This window comes from Gorilla gorilla, chromosome X (genome assembly GCF_029281585.2).
Source record: "Gorilla gorilla gorilla isolate KB3781 chromosome X, NHGRI_mGorGor1-v2.1_pri, whole genome shotgun sequence".
Taxonomy (NCBI): Eukaryota; Metazoa; Chordata; class Mammalia; order Primates; family Hominidae; genus Gorilla; species Gorilla gorilla.
Genome location: NC_073247.2, coordinates 32,238,659 through 32,254,954, shown reverse-complemented (window position 1 = coordinate 32,254,954; position 16,296 = coordinate 32,238,659). Strand labels below are relative to the sequence as shown.

At 38.7% G+C, this 16,296-nt stretch overlaps 1 protein-coding gene across 2 annotated transcripts in view; it reads left to right on the top strand.

Moving 5' to 3' along the window:
• The first annotated feature begins 670 nt into the window (after positions 1 to 670).
• The window catches only part of SMPX (small muscle protein X-linked), a 52,382-nt gene continuing 36,756 nt past the window's right edge, over positions 671 to 16,296 (top strand). The window contains exons 1-3 of one of the 2 annotated variants that reach the window (XM_055376377.2): positions 671 to 949; positions 4,591 to 4,647; positions 15,060 to 15,146. In XM_055376377.2, the coding sequence (XP_055232352.1) occupies positions 4,603 to 4,647; positions 15,060 to 15,146 (132 nt within the window). In that variant the 5' untranslated portion in view covers positions 671 to 949; positions 4,591 to 4,602. The remainder of the gene's footprint in view (positions 950 to 4,590; positions 4,648 to 15,059; positions 15,147 to 16,296) is intronic. The other variant, XM_055376376.2, reaches the window with a different exon arrangement.

Below are 16,296 nucleotides of genomic sequence, written 5' to 3'. Positions count from 1 at the left end.
TGGAGAGGTTAAAAAAATTAAAAGTGGTGTTAAAAATAGTGAGCATGTATCTTAGGATTTGTAAGTTTTCTGTTTAAAAAATGTTTTGCCTTGTACCTGCTCCTGACCCTTGCCATATTTAAAATAGACATTTCTTCTTTGTTCTGTTGTCTCACGTACTCTAAGGTCAAAATCTTTGTCACCAGTAGAGGCAGTAGAGCAGAGTGGGCAGGGCTGCAGGCCCTGGAACCTCACCAGCCTGTCAATCTTGGACCATTTTTGACCTACAAAAAGGGCAATGTCATATAGTTCAACTTAGTAGGATAATTATCATCATTTGGTGACTATTTGTTGAGTACTTATTATTAAGTAACTTTAACAGCTCCCAAGTGACCAAGCTAGGATTCAAACCCTGTTTAATGTCAGTACCCCTGCTGAGAGGCATGGTACCATGCTGACACCCCCCAGTTTTTATTGAATACTCATCTTCTGGCATCCAGGTAATAAAGCTAAAGAGAGACTTTCCTTACTTTTCGAACTTTGCTATACCCACTCAGAATATATGAGAAAATGCAGCCAGCATCTTCTGGAAGATTAGGAGGGCAAGTAAGATACCATAGCCACCTCCCGGCTGACATTTGAGCCTGCTTTCCGCACGGTCAAGCCTTTCGGAGGCAGCCAGCGTATGGCTTGTATCAAACTCTATATTTAGGAAGAACAACTGTGAGCTATGACAGGAATTCTCTTTAACACTTAGCCTTAACGGTTTAAGTTCCCCTCCAGCCCCGAGCCAGGAGCAGTTCTCAATACCGGGAGAGGCACAGAGCTATTTCAGCCACATGAAAAGCATCGGAATTGAGATCGCAGCTCAGAGGACACCGGGCGCCCCTTCCACCTTCCAAGGAGCTTTGTATTCTTGCATCTGGCTGCCTGGGACTTCCCTTAGGCAGTAAACAAATACATAAAGCAGGTAAGCAGAAGGACCCAGCTCCGGCGACTGGGTTTTCTAAAGGAAATTTCCTTGATACCTAACTCGAAGTGACTACTTTTAACTTTGTAGGCTTGTAACCAGTGGGTGTAGCTTCCTTGTAAATTCATTTTTCATTGGTGGTATTGCTGATTCTGTTTATAAATTGTGAGGGGTGAGGGTGCTGAAAGAATATTGAACTAGGCAAATACTGAAAGGCAGTTTTCATCGATAGTGGCAACAATAAAATGTCCACAGTCTAGAAATGATAACTGTGACCTTGAAGCTGTGCTGGCCAGGATTACAGTCGGTCAGCTGCAGATTGATTGAAGCCCTAAGCCAAGAAATCATCAGAATTTGGGCCAGAGAGAAGCTATAATGCTAGTTCTTTTATTTACCAAAATGCAAATTATTGTCAGAGTTTTTATACAGTACAAGTTTAAAATGATTTTCTCCTTTCCCTAAGCACCAGGCTTGGTCTCAATGATAACGTCCTATCAATGATAGAACCATCTTTTTAGATCTTCACTTTGGTCACAGTATTCCCATACTCAGCAGGGTAGAGGGCAGCACTCACTGTCCCTTTCTATGTGGGCACCAGGTTCTGAAGTATGAGAACGCTAAGAGTACCTCTTTCCCCTCAGCATATTTAAAGCAGAGTGAATAAGGAGTTAGTCAGTTCAGACAGCAGAACATCTTTCTACACCCTTCTCAGGAATTATTTTTAGCTGCAGGACAGAAGATAATTCCCTTTGCGATGGAGCTTTACCCACTTATTGGACCTTTAAAAAGAACAAACAAAGCTCTTATCTCTGAATAGTGATTGATTTTCCTCTGAAACCCTTCTTATTAAATGAGTGATATTACTATTGACAAATTTTTAGTAAGTCAAAGAGTTCTATTTAGAAGTCAGATATTAGGTGCTGCCCAATCAAAGACAAGCAGGGATATATCATAGGTGACTCAGCATACAGACCATTAATGGTCCCCACTGACTTACAGAACTGCCAGGAAAACTCAGCGGTGCTTAGCTGGCAAGCATTTTCATTATACTATAGGCTTTGTAAAAGTCAATATATGCCTTGTCAAACTTTCCATGTTTCAAAACTGTAGCCAGAACCAGGAGACATAGTAATTGAGTGCTGTAAAGAGTACCTCTTTGGATGAAAAGCAGTGGCCCTGGTGGGAGTGCAGTGTGTATCTAAGGTGTAGTTTTCTTTTCTTGGTCCCGGGACGAAGCATTCAGATGAAGAAGGAAGGTGTGTTCCACACTCTACATCCCTGATAGAGGTGACTGCAGGGGCAGGGAAACAGGGAACACTGTCTATTTTTATTCATCAGTATGCTTTGCCCTGATTTCTCTGAAAATAATGAGGACAGCAGGAACCGCTGCTGAACTGATTTACACAAATGTTATCCAGCCTGTTTGTGAGGAATGAGAGTTGGGATCTGACCAGCTTTCTATAGATCTCTCTTTCAAAGATTGACATGCATCTTAAGAGATTTGTATGCAAATTAGAATATACCAAAAATACAGGAGACGAGGCCCATCCATTCTTGAGGCTCAGAGGTTCACACAAAAACAGCAATCCAGTAGTAAGTTAAATCAGTCCATTGAAAATATAAAATTGGTTTTTAAAAAAATACAGTATAACAATCATTCATTGACTAATTTTAAAAAACATTTCAACTTGCTATTGTCATAACATAAAGAAATTTTCTAATCCCTGTTTCAAATTGATGTACAATAATTTTTTTAACAAGTTCCCAAGTGATATTAAACTTTAGTTGTACACACACAGAGAATACCATATGCTGAGATATTTAAAGTTCTGTGAAAATTATTGCTTTGTATGACTTCTAACAGCTTTTGAAGAATAAAAACGTTAAAAATTAAGCCACGAAGCTTTTCTTTTTGGAATTAAGCTGTATGTCCTAGATCCACAAATTAAAAATCCTTCATTTCTTTATGACACTGCAGGAAAGACAGCAATCTATTTGAAACATATCACAGAGAAAAATGTATCCTTGACTGTTCCATTTGTTATTGCTTTTTAATTTTGTAACCATATTAAAAATAATTCTACCTAGACCCTTATGCGTGGGGGCTAAATCTATATGTTACAAAGACATTCAAGTGAAACTCTTTAAAAAGAGTCCTATTGTTTTCATGTATGTGGCTCCAAAAACTATATATTTGGATACCCTGAGTATAGAGGTTTTTAAAAAATATGGAATTGTTTAACTTCACATAATAGAGCCTAAGACTTTAGAGATTTCAAAAGACTTATTTTTCACAGAGTTCTTTTCAGATCTTTTATCTCTACAGGTGTTGGGGAACATACCTATATAAATTATTACTCTGAACTTAAAGCTGGAGATAAGTACAGCACTCCAAGGTCATTAGCTATGGACGATGGTAGTAAACAATAAATATTTGCATCATGCTTTACAGTTCACAAGGCCTTTTCAGGAGCATGTATGTAATATGGATTCTTACCACAACCTGTGAAGCAGGTAAAATTTAAAGAAGAGGAAATGGACTTAGAAATATTGAGTGACATTGCCCAGGTTACACAAGATGTGTGGCAAATGCCAACACTGCTTTTTGCATTCTTTTACTCACCAGTGGACACATCACTTACACCAGTCAATAGACCTCAATCAGCCTGTTGTACAGTTTGGGTTTAAAACACAGCATGTTTTGAATTCAATGAATTTTTAATTTTTCAGTTGGTCCTGCTGACATTTAATAGGCCAAGCTACAAAAACAGGTCAGAGCTAGACCATTCCCTTCTCCCCTATCCCCAGTAAATTGCATCCCACATCCCCTAATGTGCTCTAGTCACAGTGCTCTAAGTCAGGTCTCACATGCTTAAAGAAAGCAAAAGTCTTTTGGGAAGGAAGCACTTCTACATCTTGAGGATTTGTTATGGTCATGTGTAAATCTTCCTTGCCTCCTTGAAAGAAAAGTATACAGGCGAGACTTGCTGTCTGCCCGTGTTTACAGAGCCTGGGCTCTGTATGAGGCAACTTATCAAAAGCATTGGGTAGGGGCACACAGAGCAGGAGATGGGACCTACGTCCTCAGAGCATCTCCCAGGTTGCTGGGCAGAACAGACACTGCACAGCAAGCAGAGAGCATCGCAGCAGTTAAGGAAGTGGTACAGGCCATTTCTTTTTGGGTGTTCAACAAAGAGGAGGCACTCCCAATGGACTATAGCAACCCTGGCAATTATGAATTCAGATCAAAAGTTCAGTTTCAAGCCAAGAACTTCAGAGGCCCGGAACAAAGGTGTTTTATTCCCACAACCTCTTTGCTTTGCTGCTCTTGGCAGAAGGTCAGGAGGGCAGGGAAGGAGATGATAGCACCTTTCAAGTTTCTGATTGTATATCATTAGCATCAGGGGCGAGGCGTCTCACCATTTCTCCTCCTGAATGATTTATCCTGGTGCTCTAGTGTTCCCTCACCCGAGGCATTAGGAAGGAGAGTGTCTTAGTAACTTTGGAAACTGAGACTGAAAGAATATATGGCCAGTGAAAGGGGTGACTGCCCAGTTGGATCATGAGTTAAATTCTAATTTATCAAGACTGAGAATCTGAATGCTGCCACCTCTAACAGTTTCTTACTTGTTTTTTTTTAGGGATAAGACTGCATGAATATGTCGAAACAGCCAGTTTCCAATGTTAGAGCCATCCAGGTAAGTAGGTATATTTGTATTTTAACATCAGCCCTGCAACTTCTTGCCTGATTGCTTAATAAGTCATATTTCTGGCGATTGTTCACTCCTAGCTGATGGTGAACTTCAAGAAGAAAATTAAGTTCTTCATAAGATTTGTAAGGTACAATTGAGAAAGGACATAAAACCAGTTAGGTACAACTGAGACAGGAGAAGCAAGCTATTTTTGTTTAATTGTTCTGAATTATAAGACAATCAGTTTATAAGTGAGAATTAAATTATCTTCTAAAAAATTTAGTGTGTATGTTTTTTGATATGTTTTTGATGTGTTCATTGATAGAGGATATATTCAATTTTATTTTTAATTTCCAATTGATATGTGCACAAACAGATGAATCACAGTTTGTTGACTCATGTGTTTGAAATACATCTTTCTTTAAATAATATCCTTTTGTAGTTAAGTGTTCTTCCCAGGGCTTGGGTATTCATCTTTTAAAATTCATATGTTATTAGTTGTCCATGTGCCCTCCCAGCAAACAAATTCCTTGGTTGTTTAAACTGACTTAAGTGTCACCCACAAAAAGGGAAGGAGGAAGCAGGCAATTGGAAACAAAAATACAATTATGAAAATAACTTGCAGTATTTGTTTTTACTCAATATTTAATTTGTTATTTCTCTTAAGGGCCCTGTATTTGACTCTCAAATGGCTTCCACCCTGAAACTCTGGGCACAGTGCTTTATTGTAAAATTCCATCTTTCCATCAACATGGAGCCTGTCTGTGCTTTCTCCAAAGGAACCTTTTTCTTGGACTTTTCTGAATACTGCAGGTCATGTGGCAGTTCCTGAATATTTTAGGCCTGATGCACCATCACAACAGAAACACAATCATAAATGGTTGACTGTGTTGTGGAGGGGTGTGCTTGTGGCCAGGTTGTAAACACATCATCAAGGGGTTTAGAAATCCTAGCACACACCGCTGGTGGAGGTAGGTGGAGGGACAGATCTTTACCTGTCACGACTAATACAGATCCTTAAACTGAAGGGGTTCTTAAGTGGCAGGATGTAGAGCAACCTCTGGAAACATGTCATTGAACAAACCACCAAGGAAGGGCCTATGAATTTGGCAAGGATTCCACTCTGCATTGTCACATCCAGCCTTCTGGTGTCTACCTAGTGAGCCTCTGATTTCCCTGACAGTGTTAGCAGAATTATATTTTGTCTTCCAGACCTGTGGACATCCTTGAGCCTTTGAATCTTCTCTTTTACCCAGTGTAGAAGCAGTTAGTAGCATGGGCTCTGAAACTATATTACTAGGGTCCTTAATCCATCCTGTACTGGTGTAGGATCATGGGAAAATTACTCTCCCTACTTGACCTCTCTGTGCCTCCATTTCCACATCTGTAAAATGGAGATAAAATAATAGTATTCACTTCCTAGGGCTACATGTATAAAATGCTTAAAACAGCATAGTAGGCCGGGCACGGTGGTTCATGCCTGTAATCCCAGCACTTTGGGAGGCTGAGATGGGCAGATCACGAGGTCAGGAGATCGAGACCATCCTGGCTAACACGGTGAAACCCTGTCTCTACTAAAAATACAAAAAATTAGCCAGGCATTGTGGCACACACCTGTAGTCCCAGCTACTCAGGAGGCTGAGGCAGGAGAATCGCTTGAACCTGGGAGGCGGAGGTTGCTGTGAGCCAAGATTGCGTCACTGCACTCCAGCCTGGGCAACAGAGTGAGTGAGACTCTGTCTTAAAAAAAAACAAAAAACAAACAAACAAACAGCATAGTAAGCACACATTGAGTGTCAACCATTATTAGAATTATTATCATTCAGGAATACTTTATGTTAAAGTTGTGAGAAGTAATATCATTTAATCACTGCATTTGAACCTCCAGAAGTGCTAAACATAAAAATTCCTTTTTATTTTTGCAGGATGCAAAAACAGTCTTCTCTCAGGTTGTCTTTTTTCCCTCTTCCTTTTAAAACTGAAAGTGTGTTGGTTTTTCTTCCTTAATGGTCCCTGGCCTCCCTCAAATCTACACTGAAAATTCACTAGTATTTTATTTACTAATTTTGACCTTGATATATTTTTAGATTTGTAATATTTTAAAAGCTGCTACTGACTGTTCTCAGTAGCCGTTATTATACCGCATTACAAAAAATCCATCCATTCTGCCAACAAAGGCAATACAGCGGTTCCTTATGGATGTGGTATTGCCTCTTTCGATATATTTTATGCCACACAAAAGGCCCAATTTAATGCACCTTCAAGTGAAATATTATTTCTTGTGGGTAAATAGGATCAGCACTATCTGATATTTTCGTATTATCTTTGCATTAACCTTAAGTAGGGTACATGAAATAAAATATGAACGTGGTTACATCATACACAATGGTTTATAGTAGGGACATTATCTAGGTTAGTCTTGTCTGGAACAAATAGAAGCCCTGATTAATAAGGGACTCTCCTCATTGTGTAAATACCATTTAAAGCTCTGAAATGTTCTACTCCATACCTTCTAGTCACTTATTTTTATTAGGATTTTATCTCCAATTCAGTTCATTTGTTATTTCCTGAGTGCATAATATGTGCCAGGCACTGTGCTAAGTGTAGGGTATATACAAAGATGAATTGATCCCTGATCCCTGAGATGAATTGATCCCTGATCCCTGTGTTTGAGGCACTCAAGGTCTCCAGTACTTGCTAGCTGCATGACTTTGAGAAAGTTATTTAGCCTCTTTGTGCCTCAGTTTCCTCATCTATCAAGAGAAGAATTAGTAACAGTCTTTATCTCATAGGATTACTATGAAGGTTAAATGAATTTAATGCGTGTTAATACTCAGCTCAGTGCCTGGCTCACTGTAATTGCTTAATAAATATTAGCTATTATCATCATTCACCACCATCATCATCTACTTCAACAGCTTCCAAAGTGTGTTCCTTGGAATACTAGTTTTATGGGATGTTGTTAATTAGATTAGAGGCTAATATAGTTTAATGTTTGAAAATTTTTCTCAGAGTCCACAATTTGCTAATGGCATCAAGTTATTTCCAAGAGGGCAGAAACATATGCAATATTTTCTAAACATATTGGACCTATTCAGTTACTGTCTTACAAGATAGTGTTTTGCAGTGCGAACTTCTAGAAACAGTGACTTAGATTTCTAGTTTGTCTGGCTTGGGTGAATTTAAGTTACTTTTGACCATAGCTCTAACAGTCAGGCATTTCAGGAGTCGAATTAATGCACCTCCAGACAACATGGAGTCAAATAGTTACAAATCTCTGCAATGTTAGTTCACCTTTAGTCCACCTTTCTGTAAAATGGGGACAATCATACTATTTAATTGGGTTGTTATAATGAATAGACAAAATAATCTATAGTATACAAATTCCTTAAGAGATGGGCCTTCTAAGTATCCAAGTAATGCATGGAATGGCCTTGGCTTTGTCTTCAACTGGTTCCATCTCCTCTGTGCACCAGAGTAAGAGGGAGGCCAGAACTAGAACCACCCTTAAAGGAGGTAGACAGTAGTCTTTCACATCCACACTGAAGAAGAGATGGCTTTTGAATTGTAAAGGGATTCTAATCCTACACTTCTCTTTAGTTGTATTAGTTAAATCTCTGCCAGGGGCATAAAAACATCCTGAAAGAATCAGTTGATTCTTTCTTAGCCCGGGGAGGGCCTTTGTCCCCTAAGCAGCTGATAAAGTTCTATGCCAGAGGTTGGCAAACCTTTTCTATAAAGGACCAGATAATAAATATTTTAGGCTTTGCGTGTCGTTTGGTCTGTTCCCACTACTCAGCTCTGCTGTTGTACCACAAAAGCAGCCACAGGCAGTACATAAATGAATGAATGTGGCTATGTCCCAATGAAACTTTATTTACAAAATCAGGTGGTGGACTGGATTTGGCCCGCGGACTATAGATTGCCAACTCCGGTTCTGGTCTCTCCAGGCTGCTTCTTACAACCCCACTGTTGGTGGGAATTGAGCTGCAATGAAGGTAACATCAGCACTCTCTGCATATTGGGTCCTCTCCCTCAAATGAAAGAATTTGACATGACAGGTGGTGGGGAAAGCTAGAACTGCTGGGAATCTAATCCCATCAATGATCTGTTTGGTGACTCTCTCTAATGAGACCAAGTGACACCAGCCACTGGCAGCATCTGCCTGTCCTTCTTTCTCCTGAACACACCCACTTTGGGAACCACCACAGGCCTCCTTAGGGCCCCAATTCACACAGAGCCAATCTTCTCTGGATTGTCACTGATCCTTTCTCTCCACCGTTAATGAAAGTAAGCTGAGTATTATTTGTCCTCTCCCATGAGATCTGAGAACTTCATGGCTGACCAAAAAAGAGTCCTGTGCCCCAGTCTTAGCTCTACAACGTAAATTCACCCCCCTGGTCCTTGTGATCTTCAAAGGGAGGGGCTTCAGTTAAATGACTTCTAAGTCTCTGTCCAGCTTGTAAGTCTGTGAACTTCTTGAGAATATCTTCTAAGGTTTATTATCAGGATGACAATAATAGTTTCAGTTTATTCAAGGTTTACCATATACCTGGCCCAGTGCAGTGGGATTTCCATGGATCCTAATGTTAGGTTTGGAAAAGTGAAGTAACTCCCCCAGGATTATACAATTTGTAAGTAGGATGGTCAAGCCCTAAAATCAATTATTCAGTCTGATCCCAAAGCCCATGTTTGGAACCACTCTGCAATGCTGTCTTTACTTACTGTTCCCACCACTGGCACAGAGAGTAAGGCTGGAGGAGTGGGTGTGGACCATCTCAAGGATAATCATAAGCACCAAGGCTACTTGAGAGGCAATTACCGTTTTATGCATGCTGGGTGACTCCCTTTTAAAGAACTCAACGTTTAGAAACAGTGTCAGCATTTCAGTGAAGAAGCTGATAGTCTACACTGATTAAAGTCACCTTAAGAGTAAGTTGGCTTCGAGTTAAAAGTACAAAGTAAAGAGACTCAATGATAAACATGGTCTTGAAATTCAAACAACCATGGCTAGATCAACTTAAGCCATTTGTAAAACTAAATCTAACTTATCATACATTTGAAAAAAATTATATGAATCCTGCATCATTAGTGAGTATGTGGCTTCTTAGCATGGGAAGTTTTCCATTGCTACCTGATCTATGTGTAGAAGAGAATATTCTGATGCTCCATGTTTCAGTACTTCTTTCCCTTCCCCACTAGTTGTCATTGTTCTTCCACTCTCCATTATTTAGGGCACAATGTGGAAGAAGAAAGCAGTCTCCATGGAAGATGAAAATATTTACAGATAGGCATTAGAGACTAAGTATTTCCTGTGTAGGATTTCCAGTTTAAAAATGATTCCAAATATATGACAATCATTGGTATAGAGGAATAGACTATCACCATCCATTGTTAATCTGATAGATTGATTAAAGCTAAAAATCATAATGATCACACATGCCTTCCTTCAACATTTTATTTAAATTTAAAACATTAAAAATTAACTTTCATTTGCCATTTGTTTTAATGTAGATGCAAGGCCTTTTCTTTGATCATGGATCTACTGTTTCTTACATAAACCACTATAATACATTGTTTATGATTTCCAATGCTGGTTTCTTTTAAGTGTATTAAGAACTGGAATGTAGGAGTCTTACTCTCAAGTGGGTTCAGTATTACCTCCAGCTAATGATCATTGCGGCTCTGCCTAGCTCTATATTTGTGACACGAGGCAAAGCAGACACATACTTGCAAAAAGATGTCATTTTTTTTATGTTGACATCCAAAAGCACTTCAGGAATACAACCTGCCCCCGACTGATTGTGCACATTATCTTAATAGCTGTACAGTACATTCTTGAAATCTGCTTTTCCCTGGATGATGAGATTACAATTGAGTCATTCAGGAAATTATTGAAGGGAACAAAAAAGTGTTGAGAACAGAGCAAAAATAAAAACATTTTCAATATGAAACATCATGGGTGAAGAACAGTGGCAAAGTAGAAGTTTCTCAAAATTGTGTTGTGTGGGAAAGTTTTCCGTGTTTTGAATCCACTCCACATTTCAAGAATCCCTAAGCAGTTATGCATTCCAGTGATATAGAATTTTATTTTAAAATAAGTTGACTATATTTTAGTAGGTAGATATGTGTGTGTCTCTCATTTTACATTAATATATCAAACAAGAATCTCATTTTCTAATCCGTTATGAAAAAACAAACCTCTTTCTGAAGTCTTCTGTAAAGATGCTATAAATCTCAAAATGTCATATCTTGCTCCGTTCAGAGAATGACTAAGACTATGAGAATAGGAAAGAACAGAAAGAAATAATGCAAAATGCAACCCTGTAGAATTTCCTCTGCCCGTGCTACAGAAGAATGGCATGGGGGAGGCTATAGATTCTGGCAGGAGCTGCTGGGGTCCTTTGAAAAGTAAAGATTGAATCAGTAGGGGGTCATCTGAAACAAATAATGCAATGGGAGGAAACTCCAGAAGCCTCTGAACTGTTCAGAAAACTCACAGTGGGTTCAGAAAAGGAGAGACAGAGTGGGGACAAAAAGGGAGGGGGAGATAAGAGAACAATGGCTGTGGAAAGCAAAGTTCAATAGGAATTGTCAGTACCCAGCCGGCTGGCAGCTATCAGAATCCAACCCACTGGGGAAAGAAGATGTCATTCCATTGTAAGCCACACAGAAAGGGGTGTGGAGGAAATATTGTTTCCAGAATCCTCTGGGCTCAAAGCCCGGAGCCAAGCAAAGAGAACAATACAAATAATTAAGGGAGCAGTGGAATTAATTTACAGGGAATTCTTTCTACTTTTCTTCACCTAGTGAGATCAAGTGTACTATTAATTTCACATCAGATAGGTCTTCTATCAGGGAACTGTATCCTATTCCGGCAAAAGATGATCTAGTAGATTTTTTTTCCATTCCCAACTTGGAGGATGTAACAAATTATATATAGCTTAGGAAAGTGATGCACCAGGTCTGCTGCATCAGGGACATATTTTTAAATCTCTAAAATGAATAAACCTCAGGGAGGGAAAAGAAATACAAAGGATTGCAATACAAAAGGAAAAAAAGAGACTGCTTCCTCTGCATTTATATAGAATCTATGGAGAGAAGGAAGCCTAACCTAATATCAACTCTAGGTCATTGATGTTAAACATTTTCTGTTTATTATTTCATAAAAGTTTAGCTTGTATTTTAAGCCTATTTTGTGTAGCAAATACACTCAATTTGTAGGTAGAAAAATTAGTCGCTGAGAAAGCATTTCATTTGTGTTTAAACACAGAGTAAGTCAGCGAAAGAGACAAAATATGACCCAATTTTCTGGCCAATGGAATAAAAACCAAGAGCTACAGGTCTACATATTTTTATCAAATTCAAATTATAAGGAATTTTTCTTATGGCTATAATTTAGCCTATGACTTGTCACTCAAAGATTACTGTCCTACAATTATGCTAATGAAACATCTCTAATCGTCTTGTTAATAGTATAATGCATGCCACAACTGACAAAGCACGCCTCTTATACTCCCTTATTGGTGCACATTATGATCGAATGTTCGACATATTTTCAGGCTGCTTTGGTTCCTGTCAATATCTGCTGTCAAAAAAAAAAAACCCATTTAAGTTTTTCTGATTTCTTGAGTGATGCTTTTAAAGAAGAAAAAGTGTCAAGTCGGTGAGTTAATGGCTCATTTTTCAATGTGGCTTTTCTTTGGTATCTATTATGAAATTATCCATTTTATGTGCTCGTTTTCAAAGACCACTCTCAAAGTGTAAGTCTCCAATATCAGAGCTGCTTTAGAGAATTTTAGAGCTGGTTAGAGCTATTTTTGGCCACGTGAAAAGAGCTCGTTAGAGATGGGTTTGAGAGAGTGAGAAGGTCTGTCCCTGAAGTCAGGCAGCTTCAATTTGGAATCTTGCCTTTTCCTGGAACTATGTGTATGACCTTGAGAGAATTAACCTCTCTGAGGATTCATTTCTTCATCAGTAAAATGAAGATGATAATACTAACCTCAAAAGTTTGTTGTGAGGATGCAGGTATTTAAACCCTCCACCTCTGCCTGCTTTGCATTGTAGATATTCTTACAGTACTTCATTTGAAGGAAGGAAGAGTTCCCTGGTTAAGAGGTTTGAAAACCATTGACACAGCCTAATATTCATATTACAAATGGGGACAATGAGACCCAGAGCAATTGTTACTTTTTCAAGCACAGAGAACTTGTAGCAACTGCTAGCATTAGGCTCTTTTCACTACTGTTAAGCCACCCGTGAAACATGGAGAAGCCACATGGGGGCGCATCACTAAAATTAATCTCCGAACAGGAAAAGTAGTCATCTTGTAACATGCCCTTCACAATATTATTTATTCTGGATGACCTTTGCATGTCCCCTTACTAAAAACTACAATCTACCATAGAGCATATATACTTGATTAAATGAGTTAATTTAGCAATCAAGTCTTTCAGAAACAATATGATAACTTGAGCTCACCATTAGGAAGATGCCCCCTGTAGATGCTTAATAAATGGGTTGGGGTAGGGACAATTTAACTAAACTTTTAACTGGTTAACTTTTTCCCAAATAGTCCGTATATTGATTTTTCCCCTCTTTTATCCAAACTGTAGTGATGGAAATAGTCTATTGGTCCAATATGGATTATCTTCTGTGAGTATTATTTACACTGTCTTGATCTTCTTTATTCAGGCCCCTATGATATTTCATCCAATCTAAGACACTGTCAATTGTAAAATACCATTATTTTACATCCTGCCAAAATAAAGCAAATGTGCCAACTAAAATTGTAGGACACTATTGGTTGTAAGACACATTCTGACCAGAGATATTAAAAGAGATGCATCTTGGAATTCATGAAGTATGGCTCCATATTTGCCACCATATAAGACAAATCTTTCTCCTCTCTTATGCCCCCTCCTCCTCCCACTCTAGGCCACCTGGTATTTCCATTACACATAAAAATAGCATAGAAAGCTCAGCCTTAGGTTTTTAAAATGCTTTTCTCTGAAGTTGTGCTGGATTTATATTTTAACATATGTGGTACATACTGATTAAAAATACTCCTTGGCTTGTTGGTACTAGGAATGGCTCCACAATGATGTACCTCTCCGGTTACTTCCCACAAATACTTTGGATCTGTTTCTTTCTGTGGTATCAGCATTATTCTAGTAAGGATGGGGTGTTTTAAAGCCCCTGGGTAGGAAAAGTCACCTCCTGCTCCTGAAGGGAGTACAACACAGACCTGCCATGTTGCATGAACATGGACACTGGATGCTTCCTGTTTCATAGGGTTAAGCATTCCCCTGGCAACAGAGCTTGTACCAGGCAGTTCCAAATGGGACTTACCACACTTCCTAATAACTTCCTTTGGTGTGGTGCCAAAATCATACAATCCATGTCATAAGATAAAAAAATATTTTGCTCCCTTTGTTCAGGCATCATTTACATGCATAACATCAAAACGAAATTTCAACTTTTCAAGCCCACATATCCAATTACTCATAAGGCAACACTTTATCTTCAATGGAAAAATATTGTATTCTACTTTAAAATAGTATTTGATGGTTGTTTTATGTGAGTGATAATACTGGTTGAGGACATTTTTGATCTGCATTACATATATTCACCTTTTGACATCAAATAAGTATGAGCAAAATTCAAATTTATATATTATCTCTCCAAGTTCAAATTACAGTGTCAATATATCCTTACCTAATTTAATGTTTAGAGGATGTCATGAAGGTATTTTATGTTTACCACTGATGGAGATTAGTATTTTATCATCATAAGGGAGAAGAGTCAATGGTGGTGATACAAAGGGAACTTGGCTTTCCAAGCACCCTCTTTACTCCTTACTGACCCACACAAGTACATGTTGGGAAGAAGGTAGAAGAGTGTCAATTTCAGAGACTATGGCAATAAAGTGCAGGACATTATGGAAAGGAGGAAGTAGCTTAGGACGTGTAAATGTCTCCCCTCCCATGTGGTAAATTTGAAGGGACCGGAAGGAGGGCTAAGGTGTGGGATGACTTATGCAGATGCTCTTTCCTCCTTGCCTGTCATTATGTGTTCCCTCCTTATCCCAGAGAGAGAAAAATAATATGCACCTCAGGAGGGCAACAGCCAGAACAAACTGTCTTCAAATTCTTCCATCCAACAGGAAACTGTAAAATCACTGCACAGACCTAAGGATGTGTAATAAATGAAATCTGTAATAAATGTAATCTGTAATAAATGGAAGTCAAATTTTCCTTTGCATATTTTTATGCTGTCATTACAGCAATTTTCCTGAGATAAAAAGCTTTGAAGATGTACTTTTCAGACGCATTTTTCTTCACAATGATTACTGTCTCAGAATGTCATTGCAATTTCTTACTTTTTTTGAGCTAAACCTACCCTGTTTTCTCTTTTAGGCAAATATCAATATTCCAATGGGAGCCTTTCGGCCAGGAGCAGGTCAACCCCCCAGAAGAAAAGAATGTACTCCTGAAGTGGAGGAGGTGAGGAAAACTCAGCTCTCAGAACACAGCAATGTTTTTCCTTTCTAAAATCCTCACCAGAGGGGGCAGAGGCTAGGCAAGGGCTGGCTATCCAGGACAAGGGAGGGGGGAAATGGCTGTGTGTCAAGGAATAACATACAGTATGGACATTTTTTTAGTTGTCTTGCTCAGTCAGCCCTGAAACGCACTGCCTCCTCCCTTCCCTTCAGCCAAATGTAAGTACTGTACCTGGCACCATTACTTGAAGGTACTGAGTTTAACTTCCAGTCTGTTGATTGACTGATTAACTGATTGTTTGATTGATTGATTGTGTGTGTGTATGCGTGTGTGTGTGCACGTGTGTGTGGTGGGGAGGATAAAGCCTCTGAGAAGTTTTTCGTCTAGCAGTAGTCACTAGATTGGTAAGTTTTCACTTGGGATCTTTTATCCAACTGAGCAGGATGTAATAATATTTAGTGTAGCTTCTGATAAGTGAGAATGCAGAAAGTAAGCACATTAAATTATTTGGGGATTCAAATAACGAACAAACAAAAACTCAATCTCTAAATGTTTCCTTTGAAAAGGGGACTTTGCAAGGGAGTCTATCAAGCCTCCATTTCTGTATTTTTTCCTCTTTCTAATTCTTTACTTCTCCCCCAAATTCAAGTACCCGATCTGCTAAATTGGAGGCTAAAATTAATAATGAATGCCATAAATAGGTAAGAGTTTCTTCCTCAGATGTTTATATTTCTTACCCAATTGTAACTTTTCTGCTGAAACCTGGAAGGTCTGATTCTCAACAAAGATAGTGAAGGTTTTGGAACATTTTATTAGCACAAGACATGGAAAATGGAATCAAATAAAGCCACAAGGCATAGCAAACTGTATTTCATCTTTTTAAAAGGGTAAAAAGGCTTTTTAAGTTTACCAAGTGACATTTTTGGTATTTGTCCCAAAAGAATATCTATTACCATTTCAAAGGTTCCTAATACAACTTTGTCCTGCTTGTAACCTTTTTTTCCTGTGAATATTCCTGATGTCGTCCTAAATTAGTGGTTCCAGTCTCCTATCAGTAGAAAGATAATTTTTGAAAGGAGGAGATGGGGAGTATTTGAGTGATATCATCAAGTGCTGGAATTGCAGCCACTAAGTCACCCTTGATGAATACAAA